At 41.8% G+C, this 18,593-nt stretch overlaps 2 protein-coding genes across 4 annotated transcripts; one reads left to right on the forward strand and one right to left on the reverse strand.

Annotated features, from left to right (window-relative positions):
• Positions 1–304: 304 nt before the first annotated feature.
• LOC107220549 (protein SMG8) lies at positions 305–7,341 on the forward strand. 2 transcript variants are annotated; one of them, XM_015659235.2, is made up of 15 exons: positions 305–461; positions 588–732; positions 824–1,098; positions 1,170–1,397; positions 1,479–1,672; positions 1,796–1,899; positions 1,994–2,187; positions 2,274–2,513; positions 2,616–2,819; positions 2,904–3,016; positions 3,239–3,412; positions 3,524–3,788; positions 3,869–4,180; positions 4,280–4,459; positions 6,662–7,341. In XM_015659235.2, exons 1-15 carry the CDS (start codon positions 421–423, stop codon positions 6,780–6,782), a joined length of 2,790 nt encoding a protein of 929 aa, XP_015514721.1. In that variant the 5' UTR covers positions 305–420; the 3' UTR covers positions 6,783–7,341. The 2 variants fall into 2 exon arrangements, with proteins under 2 accessions (XP_015514721.1, XP_015514797.1); XM_015659311.2 differs by having other exon boundaries at positions 3,251–3,412.
• Positions 7,342–8,351: 1,010 nt separating this feature from the next.
• On the reverse strand, positions 8,352–18,585 carry LOC107217751. 2 transcript variants are annotated; one of them, XM_015655434.2, is made up of 7 exons: positions 17,288–18,579; positions 15,932–16,763; positions 11,880–15,744; positions 10,916–11,777; positions 10,463–10,840; positions 8,769–10,028; positions 8,352–8,699 (listed from the first exon to the last, which is right to left on the reverse strand). In XM_015655434.2, the coding sequence occupies exons 1-7, from the start codon at positions 17,709–17,711 to the stop codon at positions 8,446–8,448; spliced, it is 7,875 nt and encodes a 2,624-aa protein (XP_015510920.1). In that variant the 5' UTR covers positions 17,712–18,579; the 3' UTR covers positions 8,352–8,445. The 2 variants fall into 2 exon arrangements, with proteins under 2 accessions (XP_015510920.1, XP_046592063.1); XM_046736107.1 differs by lacking the exon at positions 8,352–8,699 and having other exon boundaries at positions 9,872–10,030; positions 10,464–10,840; positions 17,288–18,585.
• Between the last annotated feature and the right edge of the window lie 8 nt (positions 18,586–18,593).

Raw genomic sequence — 18,593 nt, forward strand, 5'->3', positions numbered from 1 at the left:
AAGTTGGATAATATATCACAAGTATCAAATAATGTTCTTTAAATCATTTTAGTATTTATACACAACAATGTATTTGGTAACCATATTCTATTAAAAAAATCATGATTTTGAATACGGAATTACGCCTTATCACAGGCAACTCATATATCATTTGATATAACATAATTTGGACTTATAGTTTATAAATACTTTGTTAGATAGCGCCACTAATCGACAAGATTTAAGTTCAGATGATATTTATTATCTTCAGAGTAACAGAAGATAATCAGAATGTTGGTTACAGTCATAAGTTCAGCCGCAATCACCAGCGATGGCACACATGTTTGAATTCTTTAAAAATATAACCACACAACAATTTGAACTCTAACCTAAAACAAGACGACTTACAGAGCTATCAATTAAATTGTAATACGAAATAAAATGAGGCCTCAAAAATTTAAACTCCCATTTAACACGGACAGGTAAATACATTCGATTAAGTTGCGAAAGAACGGAGGCGATCTAATTAACACAGACTTCCTCAACCAGTTGAAACCCTTGTCTGTAACTTTCAAACCTCATTAAATTTGAAATCATTGTTTTTATAGCTTACCAAATGCAGAGAGAAAAGTTGTTGTCGTCTCTGTGTTTGGAAAGTCACACTTTCGTGCCAAAGCATGCAAAACTGAGATGCTCAGTTCTATCCTACAAACGAGTCTTTTGGATGATCCCACGGTGGACGAGGACGACTTGGTATGGACTGTAGCCTTGAATAAACATATGCACTTTCAACACAGTAATTAGTCCAATGTAAGAAATTCTACCATTTTTATCTATTACGTAGTGCGAAATAGAAGGATATCATGATGCGAAAGATCGTGTGGTTTACCTGCACGTTCGAGGACTCCTAGACACGCACACGTTGATCAATGCCTATGATCGGTTCATCGACAAGAGCGACAGCAAAGATTTCCTAACTGCTTGGGCTCATATGCGAGAAAAATACTCCAGAGCTCTGCTCGTCCTGTTCCACGTTTCTCATGTACTTATACTTACTCACCCTACCCACAGTTTTGATTACAGCTATGTTCACTTGTTTAGAGCGCTGGATGTCGTCAGGTTAGTTAATTTCTGATAAAAAAATAGAATCTGCAACATAGAATTTTCAATGTCAAGGATTTTTGACGCAGGCAGAAGACCTCAGGACAAGTTGGAGAAATTCTAAGTGGAATTCCAGGACTTCCTAAGGATTGGGCTACAAATGTGAGACCATGTTCACCGCGGGTGCTTTTCTACTTTGAAACCTGTCCTTCGTCATTCCGGGATTCAGAAGGTGGCAACATTAAAAAGCTTGAACATTCGCTTGAGGATCAAATATATCATATATTAAGAAAAAACCGAATAGTCACTAATATTAGGTATAGTCATGGTTCATTGTCAATAACGAAAATTTGACGTGGTCAAAGACTTCTGATTATGTTCGAATTTTCTGTTTTTAGCACAAACTCGCTTTTTGCAATCCCAGCGAATCAGGAATTTGTTTATGTTCACACGGGGCCGACTGAGTCCAGAGACATCCTAGGTCACATGGTCAGGAAGCTAATTCAAAGCTGCAAAGTAAGCTCAGGTGGCGACACTTCAAGAAGCTTAGCCAGCGTGGATTCTCTATTCTTATCGAATGACTTAGAAGATGGTAAAATTGATTAGAAACAAAAAATTCTCTCATTTGTTTTGTCAAGAATTTTCAACAATCAAATCTTGAATATACTACTCATACAAGTTTGCCTTCACCTAAATTAAAATCATTTACTTCTAGAAACACATACCTTCAAGTCGTTCCTTCAGCAGCACATAAGCTTAGCTTTTGCGAAAGGTTTTGACGACAACGTGGGGCGGCTTGCAGCACCTACTCATTTCCAAGTGAGAACAAGTATTTCTGAAACTACAAGGATCGTGTATCCTCTAATAGAAAAAATAAAATTCAGTTAAATTCATGTCAAGTATTATTGAACAGATACCAACGCTGTCTCTCTTCTTTGAAGTTGTGAATAAGCTCATGGATTTCTTTGTCAAGAGAATGGACAGAGAAACTTCAACACTCCATCACTTACTTGACACTGATGTAAAGTTTAGTAAGAGCAGGTGCAGCAAGGTTCTGCCAAGAGCACTTCAAACATATCAAGACGGTCTTCCACAACACTACACCAGGTCTGAATTCTGAAACTGTTTGGTTAAAAGGTTTTACTACTTTCACCAGTAAATTTTCCTTGACAGATTATTGTCCACATTTTCAGAGCATATCACGAAACTAAACTAGCACATGCCATGGCAGTATTTGAGATGCATGCACGTGGCCCACTGTTTGAAGAGTTCAGTGAAAAACTGCAGCAAGAATGTGACAAACACTGGCGGGCAGGCAAACAAATGTGCGAGGTGCTTTCATTGACTGGGAATCCTTGCACAAATCCAATCCATAAAGGTGGCAGTGAAGGGGCAGGAGGTGGAGAACAAGTGGAGCCTAGGGATGATGATGGGTAAAATAAAGAGCAATATCTTAGTCACAAGCAGATTATGTAACACCGATCTTGGATTCAGATTGATTAACGATAATCACAAAACATTTCTAAATCTATCAGCGATCTACCAATAATGGAGCATAGCAGTGGCGTAAGATACGTGTGTGCTTGCAACTGTGGCAGATGCCAAGGGCCAAGAGAGGATCCATTCAGCTTAAGACAGGCCAACTATGATTATTTTCAATTATTGGCCAAACAGTGTGGATGTTCGCAACTAGAAAGCATACAATTTCCAGTCTTTCAGCCCAGCATACACAATTTCAGGTTGGCAGTCTTTCATATATCAAGTATCCGAGTTTAATTGAAATTGAAATGACTAATCAAGTCGCTTTCCTTGACAATTTTCAGACCAGCACAACTATTTCCTGTTACAAAGCGAAAAGACTCATTTTCTCGTATTGAGCTGTCGACTCCACAGGGGCAAACGCAAGCTTGTAGCCTTGGTGTAAATACACTGCATGGTAAGGTCCATATGTAGGTTTTATCAAAAACAAGATCATTGACATCCTTTAAGTTCTGAAACAGAAAAAGACTATCGTTATTAAATCCCTCAAGAAATTTTTCATCTGATTTCTTGTCCTGGATTTATCACATACCCTGACCTTTCTTGCATAGCAGATTTTTACATCAGATATTATACAACATTATTTTTTGACGCAATCTTTACTTTTCAAAACAAAAAGATGACGTTCCAGTGTTTGGCAGTGGACAGTCAGCGCCTACAAGCGATTTAATAAACGATGATCATCAGAGGCTCAGCAACAAAGCTAGTCTCACTCCGGGCGACACAACTGATGTCCCAGATGCCCACAATGTGGTTATCGAAGTGTGTGATGTAGACCTAGAAAACAACAAAGGTTTGTTTGCGAAGTGATAATCACCATAAATAGATGGATGGGTATTGTTATTCAACTGCATTGCCTTTTGATTCTTCATTCACAGCAATAATTGCATAATTCCTTTTTTAGAACCTGAACAGTTACATTGTTCAACGCCTGAGGTTAGCGATGCAGAAGCATCAGAAAAGTCGCTTGTTCGACAGCCATCGACGACAGAGTATCTACCAGGTATGCTGCATACAGAATCCCCTGTTGGTCTCCTGCCGCAATTCTCCAGCTGGTCACTAGTCTGCCTTGGGCCTAGCAGTCTTTACTCGCACAACCTTGGACTGCAGCATCAGACCGGCGTATTGGCGACGTCAGCATTTTTACTACCCTGGGATGTGACGGTCAGGTAAATTGGGGACAACATTAAACAATATATCTGTTTATTTAATTTCCTTTCAATTCTGACGAGGTAATAAAATGCTGCAGACTAGAGCACCAGAAGGAGAGAGGATCTCTGTGGCCAATGGTTGGCGACAATCCAAGTCACAGCTACAATCGGGGAGGTAAAAATTTTCAAAATATGAATTCGATACGCGGCCGTAAATCTAAGGGGGGCAAGGAATTTGTTGTCAAAATATTTGTCGGCGTTGAATACGAGTGTCCACGAGGCCACAGGTTTATGGCATCTGCTCCTGATAAAGTCCTGAAGGCCACTGGAACTGGCATTGTCAAGGACAGCGGGAACAAAGTTACATCCAGCACGGCAGATATGCCTCTATACTTTCCGTGTCCCTGCAGGTACTGTTGATGAACTATTCCTATCACATCATATTCCGAATTTCCTGCTTGATGTATTTTTGTTACAATCAAGCAATCGAACCATAAAATCTATTCTAGGCAAACAAAGCCGCTAATGGCACAGTTGATGAGAATACATGTTGTAACGCCCAAGGCCCCGGTCCATGTCACCTTGAATCCACGGGTTCAACCAGGTCCCCCCCCTTGTCCGATTTTCGTCACTGGTTGCGAGGAACCAATAAAGTTATCGCAGAGCGCCTACTGGGTCCTTAGACTTCCGTATCCTTTTTTTCTGGCAATTGTGTAACGTGAATGGGAAATTTCAAATCTTCAATCACGTTGATCAGATGTGTCTCAAGGTTTTCAGAGATCAAAGATTTTTCTCTTTTACGGGTAATCACAGCAATCAAGTTACTTGACAATTTTTGAAAATTTTTTGTAAAACTGTTTGAAAAAATATTGGATATACAAGAATTGTTTCAATTTTTTTTTTTTTCATCATATCACACACTCTATACTGTGCATATTTAGAGTGACGACAATTTTGCTCAAATAAAATTCCCTGACGTTTGCTGTCAAAAGATTCAGAATTCCCTGACGCTTTTCCACGAAACTTAGGTAATATTGGGCAGCTTTTATGACCAAAAACTCTAGAAGCTAGTCCGGTCAATTTAGACATTTCGAAACACAATAATTCCGACAGAGCTGAATTTTGGTAGAGACCTTGGGTTTACTATTATAAAGAAAAAGAAAAAAGTCCCCATCGATACCATGTGTGCTAAAAAAGTTATTCAAGGTCAAAGGTCAAAATTGTCGGTTTTTTCGATTTTTCTCGTTAACGGTTAATTTTATCAAAAAAATAGCGAAATTGTAGATCATAAAATTATCCACAAAAATGGTCTCTATACTTTTTTTCCTAAGAATTATCATTTCTAAGACATCACGATTCTAAAAGTCGAACGAGTTACATTCTATATAATATGCACGCATATTATATATGTCACGGATATACATAACATATATATAAAGTATATATTAGACTGCCTCAAAAAAAAAATATGTTTTTTTTTGTATCTCCACCTTCATGAAATTATAGTTTATAACATAATATTATACCTCGTGAAAGGAAATCGACGTGCGATTTTTTCAAGAGGTGCCACATCGAGATTTTGTAATTTTCACTTGATTAACACGTAAGAAATCCAATTCTGACGGTCGGAGGGAGATAATAATTTTTCTACGCAACGAACGGAACTCTATATAGTAGCGCTTGACAGTTTATATGTTTTCTTCGAATTTATTTGACGGATATTATTCAACATTTTAATGTGACCCAGTCGAGGAAGCTGGGAGTTTATCCTAGGTACCCATTTTTCTAAAAGGCGAAAAACCCCGTTTTACGTAATGTTGAATCACTCGAAAATCATGCGATTAAAAAATTTATCACACACGGCGATTCGAAGAAAACATATAAACTGTCAAGCGCTACTATATAGAGTTCCGTTCGTTGCATAGAAAAATTATTATCTCCCTCCGACCGTCAGAATTGGATTTCTTACGTGTTAATCAAATGGGAATTACAAAATCTCGATGCGGCACCTCTTAAACAAATCGCACGGCGATTTCCATTCACGAGGTATAATATTATGTTATAAACTATGATTTCATGAATCTGGAGTTCGAAAAAAAATGGTTTTTTGTTTTTGAGGCAGTATACTATATACTATATATATACTATGTATATCAGTATATATACTATACATATACTATAATATATACTATATTATACTATATATACTATACATATACTATGTATATCCGTGACATATACAATATGCGTGCATATTATATAGAATGTAACTCGTTCGGCTTTTAGAATCGCGATATCTCAGAAATGATAATTCTTAGGAAAAAAAGTATAGAGACCATTTTTGTGGATAATTTTATGATCTACAATTTCGCTATTTTTTTGATAAAATTAACCGTTAACGAGAAAAATCGAAAAAACCGACAATTTTGACCTTTGACCTTGAATAACTTTTTTAGCACACATGGTATCGATGGGGACTTTTTTCTTTTTCTTTATAATGGTAAACCCAAGGTCTCTACCAAAATTCAGCTCTGTCGGAATTATTGTGTTTCGAAATGTCTAAATTGACCGGACTAAGCTGTATACCTTGAATATATAAATTTGGATCCAAAAAATACATAGTATTGCTTTGTTTCATAAAAATAATTAAAAATTGAACACTACCATTTCGGAAAGTTAACTTAACTGAATTTACGAAGCATAGCAGACGTTTGAATACGGTTAACGAAAAAAAAGCAAAGTTATCCTTGTGGTTCGTCAAAATTCCCTGACTTTTCCTGGTTTTCGCGGTCCGTCGCCACTCTGATATTAGGTACGACAATCAAGACATGTTATTATACATTTTGATGTTTGAGGAGATGAAATTTTATCATCCTTAACAACTAATGCAGATATGTTTACATGGGCGAAAAGGGGCCTTATTTGGCTCCGAAAGAACCAGTACCTATAGCCCATGGCAGACTTTTAGCTGGAATGTACGGAATCAGTGAAGTTGTTCCAGAAAAGAAATGATCCATGTCACATGAACATCTGTGAAAGGATACGAATTCAGCACGTGGAAAATCTCAACGTGTATTTCAATTCAGAAGTGAATACTACCCAGGGGTGAGACTAATCGGATTGTTTGTACATCCGAGGCTCTGGAAGTTTAATAAATCCAATGCGGGATAGGTGTGTACACGATTGTACACAGGTTGTTTACAGTATTGGGTGATTTTTCCTGTTACTTTTAGTTTAATTCCAGTTTAAAAAAATTTATAGTTGAAGTAACAGTTTATTACACCAAGCATTTACATGCGCAGCTGGTTTGTAATAAGAACTAATTTATTGGTCTGGCATGATTAAATGTTTCTCGTACAGTGAAAATAAAAAATATGTATTGTATGTAATTTTTTATCAATTTTTTCTCTTTCTCTCTTTCTCTGTTTTCAACAATATTCACTAAAAAACAATGTGTATTTTAATGAGCGTAAACAATTTATTTTACATAAGTGGAATACTCTGACATCAAAAAAAAAAGCAATAATAAACGACGATGTATAATAATAAATAAAGTATGAAATGTAAATAATGGGTATTTACAAACATGTAAGTGGCAAAAAAGCTATAACAGAGACAAAGTATTCTTTGCAATCGTTCGTAATCTCTATCCTACAGTGCACCCTATCATTTCAAAGCAGTGCAAATGGCGGGATCATTCTTACTATACAACGTGTAACCGTATGTTCATCGGAAAATTTTGCACAAACCCAGCGTGGTTCTTTTATTTATCACCATGCTACTTGATATTGAAATCATGAAATGCACTATAGATTTAGTATTATATTTACCATGATAATTCGACTATAATATTCTTCTTTAACTAAGTCCCAAGATAGTTATTAGTAATAGGACATTCCTAATTAACAACGATCCTACATGCTACTGTAAGATTACCTATTTTGTTAAGAAATCGTAACGATTGGTAGTAACACGTAGTCATGTACAACTTGCTAACGATACGGTCGATTCTTTACTGGCTTTCAAACTTGAGTGATTCAATACTATTTGTATACTGCATATTGATTCAGTCACTTGTCACAAATGCACCAATCAAGATAATTTTCCTGAAAATGCGGGATGGTTACAGACTTACAGAAGCGGTCTCTGAATCATTTTGCATTCAGACTTGAGACAACGACTCTTTGTATTCTATTGGAATGTTTTCCACTTGCAGACAAGTCAGAAACCGACCTTAGATCTATGAGATTTCCAACAAATATGTTTCTTTTTCAATTTCTGTAAATAACAAAATGTCTAAAACTGTACTATTCCGCATTTTCAGAGTCTCCGTGCATCGGGTATATTCCGTCCAAAATACCGTCGAGAGTATTCCTACTGGTAATTGGCTCGACGTCAAGCTTCGATCGACACGACTAAAGAACTTTGTCTATCTCCTGTCTTCTCTAACTTGTTTTGTCACCTCGATTTACTCTCGCAGTTCTTTCAAGCATGGAAAATGATAAGACATCAACGAGTGCATCGCGTTTGTCAAACAACAGGTATACATGTTTTGCATGTATAAGATCAGCGATCAGCTCCAAGGTTTTCTTCAGATATATTCATTGGCATTCGCAATCTATAAATGTATTCATACAGTTTCTCTTTCTTCGACTTAAACACTAATCAATTAATCCTATTGCGCAGGGGGCTGAGGTTCGCTGGGTAGGTTTGGATTCGGATAAGGTGGCAAAAATGAATAATTTGGATATGGTGGTGGCGGTGGATGTGGAAACGGAGGATAATAGTTCGTTGGGTGCGTAGGAGGAGGTGGATAGGCCCTATGCATATACGGATCGGCTGCCGACGGTGGACCGTGGAAAGCTGAGTAGACTCGGGCGTATTCAGCATCGTACGTCGGCCCAGCAAACGCTGTAGGATATCCAGGAGCTGTTGAATCATACGTACGAAATTATTTCAACGTGCCTAACGTGTCTACCCTAACGATGTCAGACTTACCACCAGCTGTGTACGCTGAGGACGATCCAGGGGCGGCTGGATAATGCTGCGAGTAAGCATCGTAAGGTCCTGGCGGGTACGGTGCTGGATACCTGGCATTTGTCGGATGACTGAATGCGGTCGGTGCGTGGGTCTCTTCTCTGGTTTTCGCCTCGGGAACATGCGACTTGACCTTGCTATTTATTTTATTAGCATCGTCCACTGATCTGGGATTTGTACTGACTGGCGGCTGTTGGTAGGGAGTTAACGTAGGTGCAGAAATACTCGCAGTTTCTTTGGGCTTCTCGGGTTCGATTCGTGTCTCTTTCGCCGGTTCAGGTGGCGGTCGGAGATTTCCGGTCTGCGGCGATACGCTCGGAAGATATGCTCTGTACGGTGACGCCAGCGAGCGTGATCGCGGATCGGAATAATCGTAGTATCCGGAGTACTGGGAGTAAGGATAAACTTGGGGCGTTGCTTCCGGTACTTTTGGCGGGGTCGGATCGGGTCTGGGCGTCGTTGGTGCCGACGTAATAGAATCAGCAGTATTGTGTGGTCTGTCTAAAACCGGCTGAACGGGCTCAGGTTCTTCTAGTATAATTTCGTCCGTATTCGCGTCATCCAGCGGCGCCTTATGACTCGGGAAGTTGTGTCTATAATTTTTCAACGATGGTTTTTGCGGCTCCGTCACGGGTGCAGTCGCTCGACAGAGTTGTTCGCCAGATGGGGAACATTCTTCTTGAACCTCGTTACTGACGCGCGTGTCTTTGTTGTTAATATCCGTGGAGAAGGACTCGTTTCTGCTCTCCTTTTCTTCGGACGGTTTCTGGGGTGTCGGTTCGGAATCGGTGTTTGAGGAGCGATTCGAGTCAGTTCGAGTATATTCTGAGTTTGAACCGGCCTCTGCGACAACATCCTCCAGTCTCACTTCTTCCACCCTTTGCTCTGTTCTCATCTGACTGTCGGAGGAGTTGGAATTATCACCGAGAGACGAGGAGTCTATCGGTTCTTGCTTGACTCTAGGAAGCCGCGAGAGAGAGACCTGGTTCGTGAGGCTTACTTGACTCGAATATGGCTTGGCTGTTGCTGTTGCAATGGGCCTTGGCCTTCTAGCCATCTCTTTATCGGCGAATGGCTTAAAGCCTGTACCGCTTGGCGATTTTCCAAGCGGTGGTCGACCAGGTGATGTCGATGACTTTGGAATGATCGATATTGCGGAATTGTTTCTCAATGGAAACCCAACCTCTGCATTATGCTTCCTTTGCGACAACGAGGAAACACCTATTGGTGATATTCAAGGAACATTAGTACAAACGATCAGGGTTCGATCAAAGTAGAAGAAAATATTGGAGCCCAGCCTGAGTACACAGACAAGCCAACTTTATAAACTAAAGAAACTGCAATAAAAACTACGTTCTCTCTGAAATGCGACTACATATATATTTTTTTAATTCTGAAAAAAATTCATAGCTTGGAAACCAAATCCCGGCCCATGATAAAGTTTACACAAGTTTTTGAACAGTAAGAAAGGAACATCCTCTGAAATTTTTGTCGAAAAAAATTATCCCGCTCTTGAGAAATCTCAAAAACTAATATTCTTTGAGCTTTTACGGGCTTCCAGCGGCCCCAATAACTTTTTGCATAATTTGGCGTTGCAGTATACTTAAAACTCGCAGGTCGATCTGATCCGTGGAAAGCCCCACATATAATATTACCTTTTTTGGGTTCTTCCTCCCGTTTTTGCTGATTTAGTTTCAGCGCTGTCCTAATGGCAATGATTTTTCCCGACTCTAGCTGCATGTAAATGCCTTTGGGACTCTTGAGGACCATAACTCGCTGGCCGGCCTTCAGCACAATGCTACCTTTGTCGGGTGAATTTGTCGGAATAACAACATCCAAAGGTAAAGTCATTTCCTGTGCGCTCATTCCCTGTCTCTGCCAAACCTCCGCTGGAATCCATCTACTTCCACCGACAGTTCGGGTCCCTCCAAGTCCCTCAGTACCGCGTTGTTGCATCGGCCTCACAGAGGCCACAGGTTTTGGAGTTCCGCCTGCATCTCCTCCTCGTATGGCACGGATCTGAAGCCCTCCCGCTGAGAACAAAGTGAAAGTGTTAAACCATGTCTCTTGAATATTTCTTTTGCTGGAAAATAATGTACGGAAGTCACCTCTACTCGCCGTATTTCCTGGAATGTAGTTGTAGCTTGGCCTGGAACAATTTGCGGCCATCTTTTCAAGCTCGTAGCCGCGTCGCGCTAGCCGTTTTTCAGCCTGGCTCAACTTCTTGTCCTTTCGATCGACAAGGAGACTCTCGTGTCTGAATGGCTGCTTGGTGAGCAGGGATGAGTGCTTTTCTAGAAGACTATGCATAACGGGATCGGCATATCCATCCTTAGCCTGAGAAAAGTCCTGTACTTGACTGTCCTCCTCCCAGTCCCACGACAATGTTGCTGCCTCCTTGAGCGATAGATGGGCGTCGGGATTACACTGATCGACGACGCGGTCTGCCATTCCTTGTTTGCTGATTTGCCTGTCATAAATTTTTCGCTCGAGACAATTGTCAGTGACTAATCTGTATACAAAACAGGGTTTCTGTTGACCATATCTATAAACCCGGCACACGGCCTGCGTGTCATGGCAAGGGTTCCACGAGGCATCAAAGACGATCGCTCGATTCGCTCCAACCAAGTTTATCCCAAGGGAACCGGCCCGTGTCGAAACCAAAAACAAGTGTATCTTTGGATTGGCATTGAACTCGTTGATAAGTTTTTCTCTTTCCAGTGCACTGGTGCTTCCATCCAAGCGGTAATAGTTGACATTCTTCATCCAGTCTTCCGTTCTCCCATCTGGATGCTTCAAGCTGTTCCGTGCCAAAAAGTCTTCTACTAAATTCAAAGTGAAAAGTGACTGAGAGAATGCCAAAATTCTATCCCCAAGACGCACTGCCTCTTCTAGGATGCAAAAAAAGATGGACATCTTTGCAGATGCGTCAATGAGCCCTGGGACGTAACCTTTCATGAGATCTGTCGCCTGAAACAAAAACACATTATAGATAAGCATATAAGCCTTACATGTTTATCATAATTTTTTTGCTTTCAAAGTGGTTATTTTCTGTCTAAGCATGCCACTTACCCAATCGTACGGAATACCAGGATCTTCTTTTGCCATGGGTGAACTCTTTGGGTCTTTGTCCTCATCCTTGTTTAGGATTTCGTCATCGGATTTTTCCTCCCTTTCCTTGTCCAACAAATCATCCCGGTCGCGTTCTTCATCCTTATTCGAGTCGATCTGCCTTATACTGTTTGTGTTCGGTGTCACAAGCCCATGAACAATATTACGATCGTTGTTTTGTGGCTGAGGAGATGGAGTAGTGGGATCGACCCGATTTGGATCTGTACTAGCAGGGTAGCCTTGAGAAGCAGGGGGAACATTTCGTGCTGAGTTCTGACTCTGGGCAGTAATGTTGTTTCCATCTTTGTTCCCTTCTTCGAAATTGCCCTTAGCTTGCACTGGACCAGAGTTTCTAATCGGCCCACGACTTGCCATTTTTCCATCATTATTCCCTACTCCCTCCATCCCTGGGGTTTGGTTATATTCATATCTTTGGCCCTGAAAGCCTTGCGATGGATAATAATTGTTCTGGTATCTATTTGTTACAGTCCCAGTATAGTAAGGGTCTCCGCTAGCATCTTGCCTAAAATTTTGAGTGTAATTATTCTGCTGCCAGTAAGGATCCTCAGACTTGAATTGGCTAATTTGATTAGCATGGGTTCCAGTCGCTGAAGAATAGTTGGGCACATTCTGTGTCTGCGCAGCTTCATGATTGGGTGGATAAGCTGTGGTCTGATTCCCAGCAGAATTCCTGTTTTGCTGGTCAGCATTATAATCATGCGATTGAGTCTGATTCTGTGGACGTACGAAATTTTGAGACTGATTATCTGTTCGTGAAAATATCTGGCCCGTCTGATTTGACGCATTTTGGCTTTGTTGGTTGGCTGTATAGTTTTGTCCTTGGCTTTGCGTCGGCGTTGGAAAATTTTGATTTCCCGAGGTGTCACTTCGTGGATAAATTTGTTGGTTGACTTGATTTGATGAAGGGGTGTAGCCCTGAACAGGATTCGTCGTTGGGTATGTCGGGTACTCGGACATATTTGACAAACCAGAAGACTGATTAGACGTCTGGGTCTGATAGCTTTGTGGATAATTTGATCCCAAGTTAGGAGTGGCCGTGTAATTTCGAGTCTGATCCTGGTATGGGTAACACTGTGTCGGGTAAAGAGATGACGCGTTATAAGTGTTCCCTGAAGTCGCATCTGTGCGATACTCGATATTGTGAGAGCTTGGTGGGTTGTAGTTTTGCGTTTGACTTCCAGCAAGTTGATCATTCCCCGAAAGATAGTTTTGGGCCTGGTTTTGGTACCCCTGAGGATTATTGTATCCAGAGCCTTGAGGAAAGGTCTGAAAAGACGGGTTGGTGTAACGTTGTTGTCCCTGATTTGAATAAAATTCTCCATATTCTCCTTGCTGTGCATTATTTGTACCCCGACAATAATTGCTCTGATCATTCTGTTGTCGATAGTTTTGTCCCTGTCTGCAATCATAATCTGAATTCCTAGCGTATCCCTGAGGGTATGTATTGGGAACAGCAGGGTTGGAGTAAGCTGTGTTTTGCGGCTGCTGCATCGGGTAGTTCTGATAATTCCCTGTCTGATTCGGATTTTGGTGTCGATTTTCACCCTCTGCTATGTCATTACTGGACGAAGATGAAGAGTTTGGCTGGACACTTGCAGCAGGTTTGTTTTTAATAGTTGCGTTCGCTTTTTTACCCTTTTTAGATTCTCCTTTAGCCTGGCGTGCCTTAGTGCGTTTGGTACCTGGAGCAGGCTTCTCCCCCATGGTTTCTTCGAGGTCCAAATCATCTTCTTCATTGGCCTGACGTTTCTTAAGAAAGTGGTACAACACGTCAGGGTGATTCCATATTTTACAGCACACAGCAAACGCCTTCAGGGGATTGGGAACTGCTCTCGTCTTCACAACTTGTGTCATAAAGGTATCGTAAAGCTTTCGCTGGTGGGGTGTCATTCTAACAAGAAGGATGTATTCTTCCTTTCGCGGAAGCGATATCTGCAACACTGAGTGAGATCTACGCTGGACAAATCCCTCCAATAAAGCATGTAAGACATGTGCCCTATAACGCATAAGCCGTATATCTTGTGGGGTAGAATCAATGCATTGGCCATTCTGGATAGGACGCTCAAACATATTGCAGAACTCACTTTTTGTGCCAAGGTAGTTTGGTCTTACAAAATCCACCATACACCAATACTCAAGTAAATTATTTTGCAAGGGATACCCGGTGAGCACGATCCTACGTTTGGTTCGCATCTGCTTTAGAGCAAGGCTGATACTGGCGTGAGAATTTTTTATACGGTGGCCCTCATCGCATATGACGAGATCGGGCCCAGGACTGACTAAAGCTGAGTGCATATCGTCAAGAAGTCCTTTGTTCTTGTCATCTTCCTCAACATCCACCATGTCCTTGAATGCCTGTCCGCGTTTTCGCTTGGCTTTGTTAGGCTTCTTGAGGGACAGCTGCCGGTACAATTCATATCCAATTAGAAGGACACCTCCTTTCTTTTGCCAGTCTTGAATAACACGCGCTCTAGCGGCCATGCTTTTATGAGAGTCATTCAAAATGTGAAGCTGAAAATGGCGTGGACGCAGCTCCTGACCAATAGGTGAATCCACACTGTATGGCGTTTTAACTGTTTCCACTTCCTTCTTTTCCGTCACCCCTGCAGCAGGCACTTCCTTAGCCGCACCAAGTGTCCCACCATTTTCCTCCTTCTTCACTCCATCAGTGCCCTCCGTTGTTCCACTGCCATCAGTCTTAATCACTGAGTCTGTGGTTGGGGCAAATTCCTGCTTTATTTCCCGATCTACTCCCATCATGTTACAGGAGTAGCTGCCTGGGTACATCGGCCCTGGAGAAGCTGCAGGCTTCGACAAGCCGGAATAATCCAGCTCAGATTTGGCCGGATCACGATCAAAGGTAGGTACCGCAGTAGGATGGTTTCCGTACATCATATTCATGGACATTTCGTTGCGGTAATGAAAGTTTTGATCACCAGTAGGGTCCTTGTGGATGTTCTCTTGGACTCTACATTGTAGCGAGCTTAATGGATCGTAGCCTTGATGAGGAGTTGTACTATCGATAATAGGCTGGTTGCAGGTACTGTCTTGGGGCATTCTTGGTGCAAATTCAGGATTTGACTGCATCGGAAGTCGCGACGCGTCGCTGTGCGCTCCATTTTCCTCTTTTATTTCCTGCTTGACGTGTGGTTGTGACTCGGATTTAGGGATGGTCTGATTATGTGGTGGAACATTTGCTTCGTATGGAAGCCACATGTTGAATTCGGCTAGCCAATTCTGCAAGGTATTAATTGGCATGATGCACAGAACAGTTTTGGCTGTCGTGCATCTGAAGAATACGTCGCAAAAACTTGCGACCTGCAACGTTTTTCCCAGACCCATACTGTGCGCAAGGATGCAACCGAACCCGGAACTAGTCTTGTACCTCTCAATGCTCTCAACAATGTTGTCATAGAGAAAACGAATCCCACCTATCTGGTGGGGTTTTATAATACGTGCTACTTGCGGGGCTAGAAAAACATCCGGCTCTGTTTCTGGGTGACCGACGTTGACCAGGACTCGACCGTGCTCGTCAGGGACGTTGTAGCGGTCATTGGTATGCATACCCGAATTGGATGGGTCATCTTCATTATCTGTTTCCTCGCCACCACTTGGATCACTCAACACAATGCAGTCGTCATCCGAACTCTCGCTCGAGCTTGATATCGTCACAACATCTTTACCCTTTGCCGGTTTTTGCACCCTGGGCATCCCAGACACCTTCCTTAATGTGTGCATCTGCTTCTCGCGCAGCGCTTCGTCAGCCTCTATGTCAGAGACTTCAGACTCCGAGTAGTACTCTGATCTGCAATGATAAGAGCAATGATTTAACCTATTTTATGCTACAGAAGTTAGAGTTTCACTTTCAAATGCGATCCAAGAAATGACAAAGATGTGAAGTGAAAGTCTATTCCACATTACACTACTAACAAGCTATGATAAATCACTTAAAATGAAAGATCGATGAAAAGAAATGAACACGAAGATCACACCTATTATCGACTGGTTCCTTCTTAGGGACAACTGGTGAGATGCTCACAGATGGTGTCATCATCCGAATTCTTTGTTGAAGAAGATTAGTATTTCCAGAACGATTCGGAACTCTAGATATAGATGTCTGAACTCCAGGCAGAGTGCTTCTTCCTTTCTGCCAGCGAGCTGCTTCCAGTGCTTTTCTTTGCTGTTGCTGAGCAGCTTGAGCCGCAGAGCTGCTATGAGTACCTTGTCCTGTTCCAGGTCCTGACGCTGACCCAGACCCAGACCCCGACCCAGAACCAGAATTTAATTTCAGTAGAACGGTGTTAGGCAATCGTACTTGGGATGATGACGATGGCGATATCGTGGTTCCACTTTGGCTCTGTTTTCCTTGAAGAAGACTAATCACACGAGTTTGAGTTTTACTATTTTGTCTGTTGATAGCAATCTGTCTCTGCACTTCACGAATGATTCTCTGTTGTTCTTGTACTCGTCGAAGACGCTCCATTTCTTGTCGCTGTGCAGCTAGAGTAGCTTCGTCCAATTGATTCTCATCCATTACTTCTCGAATGTTTCGTCTCATATTTGATATTTTCTTCTCAACTTTTGTCTCGCACTCTGGGCCTGAACTGTCACTCTGGTCACCCTTCTTTTGCTTCTTCTTACTCGAGTCAGGGTTCTCTGGATCGCACAGTCTTTTGTTCCCCTCCCCTTCGGCATCTTCGTCATCAACATTGTCATCCATCTTTTCAATTTCATCTTCATCACATTCTGCTTCGTCCATCTCCTTGGACACAGATTTTCCAAGCAGATCTGCCTCTGTCACTTCTTGTCCCTCGATGGGTGCGCCTGTGGAATATAAGTACTTGATTATGATCGGAAGGAATCAAATTTCTAAATTTTAAGCTACATACACATTGCGAGAAACCATGTGGGTATTTACAAGAGTGAGTAACTGAACTTTTAGTTTTTTCAAATTACAGCAATAGTTTTGACCCTCAGACTTGCTCAGAACCTTACAGAACTGATACAATTATGCTTTACAGGCATCGTGCTTATAGTGATGATATAATAGAAATTGTTTTAATAAATTTGTTACTTCTGAACGAACTCTCAAAACTTCAATAACAATGTATGGTCAAGCCAGTCTTCTATTTCGAGAAATGTCAGATTATAAATAAGAGGATAATCCGTTTCTGTCCAAAATTGATTAGCATTAGTCAAGTATTTGTTTTCAAGAATCCAAAGAAGGTTACAAGAGCCAAGATAATATTGTGATTTTGTACCTGTAAAAAGAGCTGCCATAAGTAAGAAAAATAAAAACAAATGTCAATTAGAATCTAAAGAGGTAAATATTTTACGTGCAGACGAACCTTCCAACGGCAAGCTATCCAAAATGTTGACCCCTTCAATATCTTCTTCATCTTCCAACAAAGTTTGCTGCTTTTCATGGTCAAGTCTGACGCCAATCTGACTGTCAATAGTTTCGTCAAGATCCATGTCATCGCCAGATCCCTCCGAGTGAATCCTCTCAATTTCCTCATCAGGGAAACGGTCTTGTCCCTTCTCTCGTTCCCTGTCAAACGATTCGGCTTCAGAATCCTCCGAGCTTTCATCATTGCCGGTTACATTGGCGGGAGAATTGGAGCCAGGTGGTAGACCCGACGGGTCCGACTGCTCAGCTGACTCCTTGGAGCTCCGTTCTGGATTAACACGCTCTATGGTGACATCCCCAATCCTCGTCAGAAAGCTGTCCATGTCAGAGTTTGACATGTTGGTAGCGGGATCCTCATCCATGACTCGTGTTTAAAAATCACTTTCGCCCCTTTAAATCATTTTGCAGATGGAAAGGGTAAAGGGGTAGGCTGAAATTTGGGGAAAAAGACAGAGGGACGGTGTCGCGCTGTCCGAGATGAGGAAATATCAGGCTTGAGGCGTTCAGCTGTCAGATGAGGAAAGAAGAGGACCGGACGTGTGAGGACGGTGAAAAGGTACCGACTTGGGTCCGTTAACCGCGATTATCCACTGCGGGATGACCGAATATTGTCTATTGGTGGGCGAACTGCGGGCGTGAAATACCGCCGACGACTTCAGAACATCATAGACAGAGCAAAAATGTTAATTGGTAGCACTAATTAAAAGTGAAAAAAAAAAATAATAATGACACACCGATGGACGCCATAGCGTCGTTGTCGCGGCGTTCGCGGGTGCTGCTGCTACTGCTGGTGCTGCTGGCCTCGCAGCAGCCGAAAATCACAACGTAACTATTACCCCGGTCTCTGGTGCCTTCCCTACGTGTAACGTGCGGTTCATTTATATGACGTAAAATCGAGACGCGCTAGAATTCTAGGGACAAAAGATTTTCCCTTATTTATTTATCTGCCAGCCGCACGCGTCGCTCTTTCTCTCACTTTCCGCGGCATTTTTCATTCCCGTTTTTTACCAAGTCTAATACCGAGACAGAGATCGGACCACCCGCCATCTTGTCAACACCGCGCGTACTTCCGCCTAGCAGACCGAGGAGGGAAGGGAAAACAGAGATCTTTACCAATCGATAGATAGATGCACCCACGGATATACCCTATTCTTCATTCCCAGAGATCGATTGAACGATCCTTGTATCGTTTACTCAATTCACTTTAAAATTATTCAGATTATCTCTACCCATTACGCACGTTT

The sequence above is a fragment of the Neodiprion lecontei genome, chromosome 4 (genome assembly GCF_021901455.1).
Source record: "Neodiprion lecontei isolate iyNeoLeco1 chromosome 4, iyNeoLeco1.1, whole genome shotgun sequence".
Classification (NCBI taxonomy): Eukaryota; Metazoa; Arthropoda; class Insecta; order Hymenoptera; family Diprionidae; genus Neodiprion; species Neodiprion lecontei.

Coding starts and splice junctions, on each gene's coding strand:
- LOC107217751 (XM_015655434.2), bottom strand. CDS start 17,711: ATGGATGAGGATCCCGCTACCAACATGTCAAACTCTGACATGGACAGC. Junction 11,778..11,879: donor CTGGTATTCCGTACGATTGG/GTAAGTGGCATG, acceptor TTTTTGTTTCAG/GCGACAGATCTCATGAAAGG. Junction 10,841..10,915: donor AGGAAATACGGCGAGTAGAG/GTGACTTCCGTA, acceptor CTTTGTTCTCAG/CGGGAGGGCTTCAGATCCGT.
- LOC107220549 (XM_015659235.2), top strand. CDS start 421: ATGAGGCCTCAAAAATTTAAACTCCCATTTAACACGGACAG. Junction 733..823: donor CGGTGGACGAGGACGACTTG/GTATGGACTGTA, acceptor TCTATTACGTAG/TGCGAAATAGAAGGATATCA. Junction 2,820..2,903: donor CCCAGCATACACAATTTCAG/GTTGGCAGTCTT, acceptor GACAATTTTCAG/ACCAGCACAACTATTTCCTG.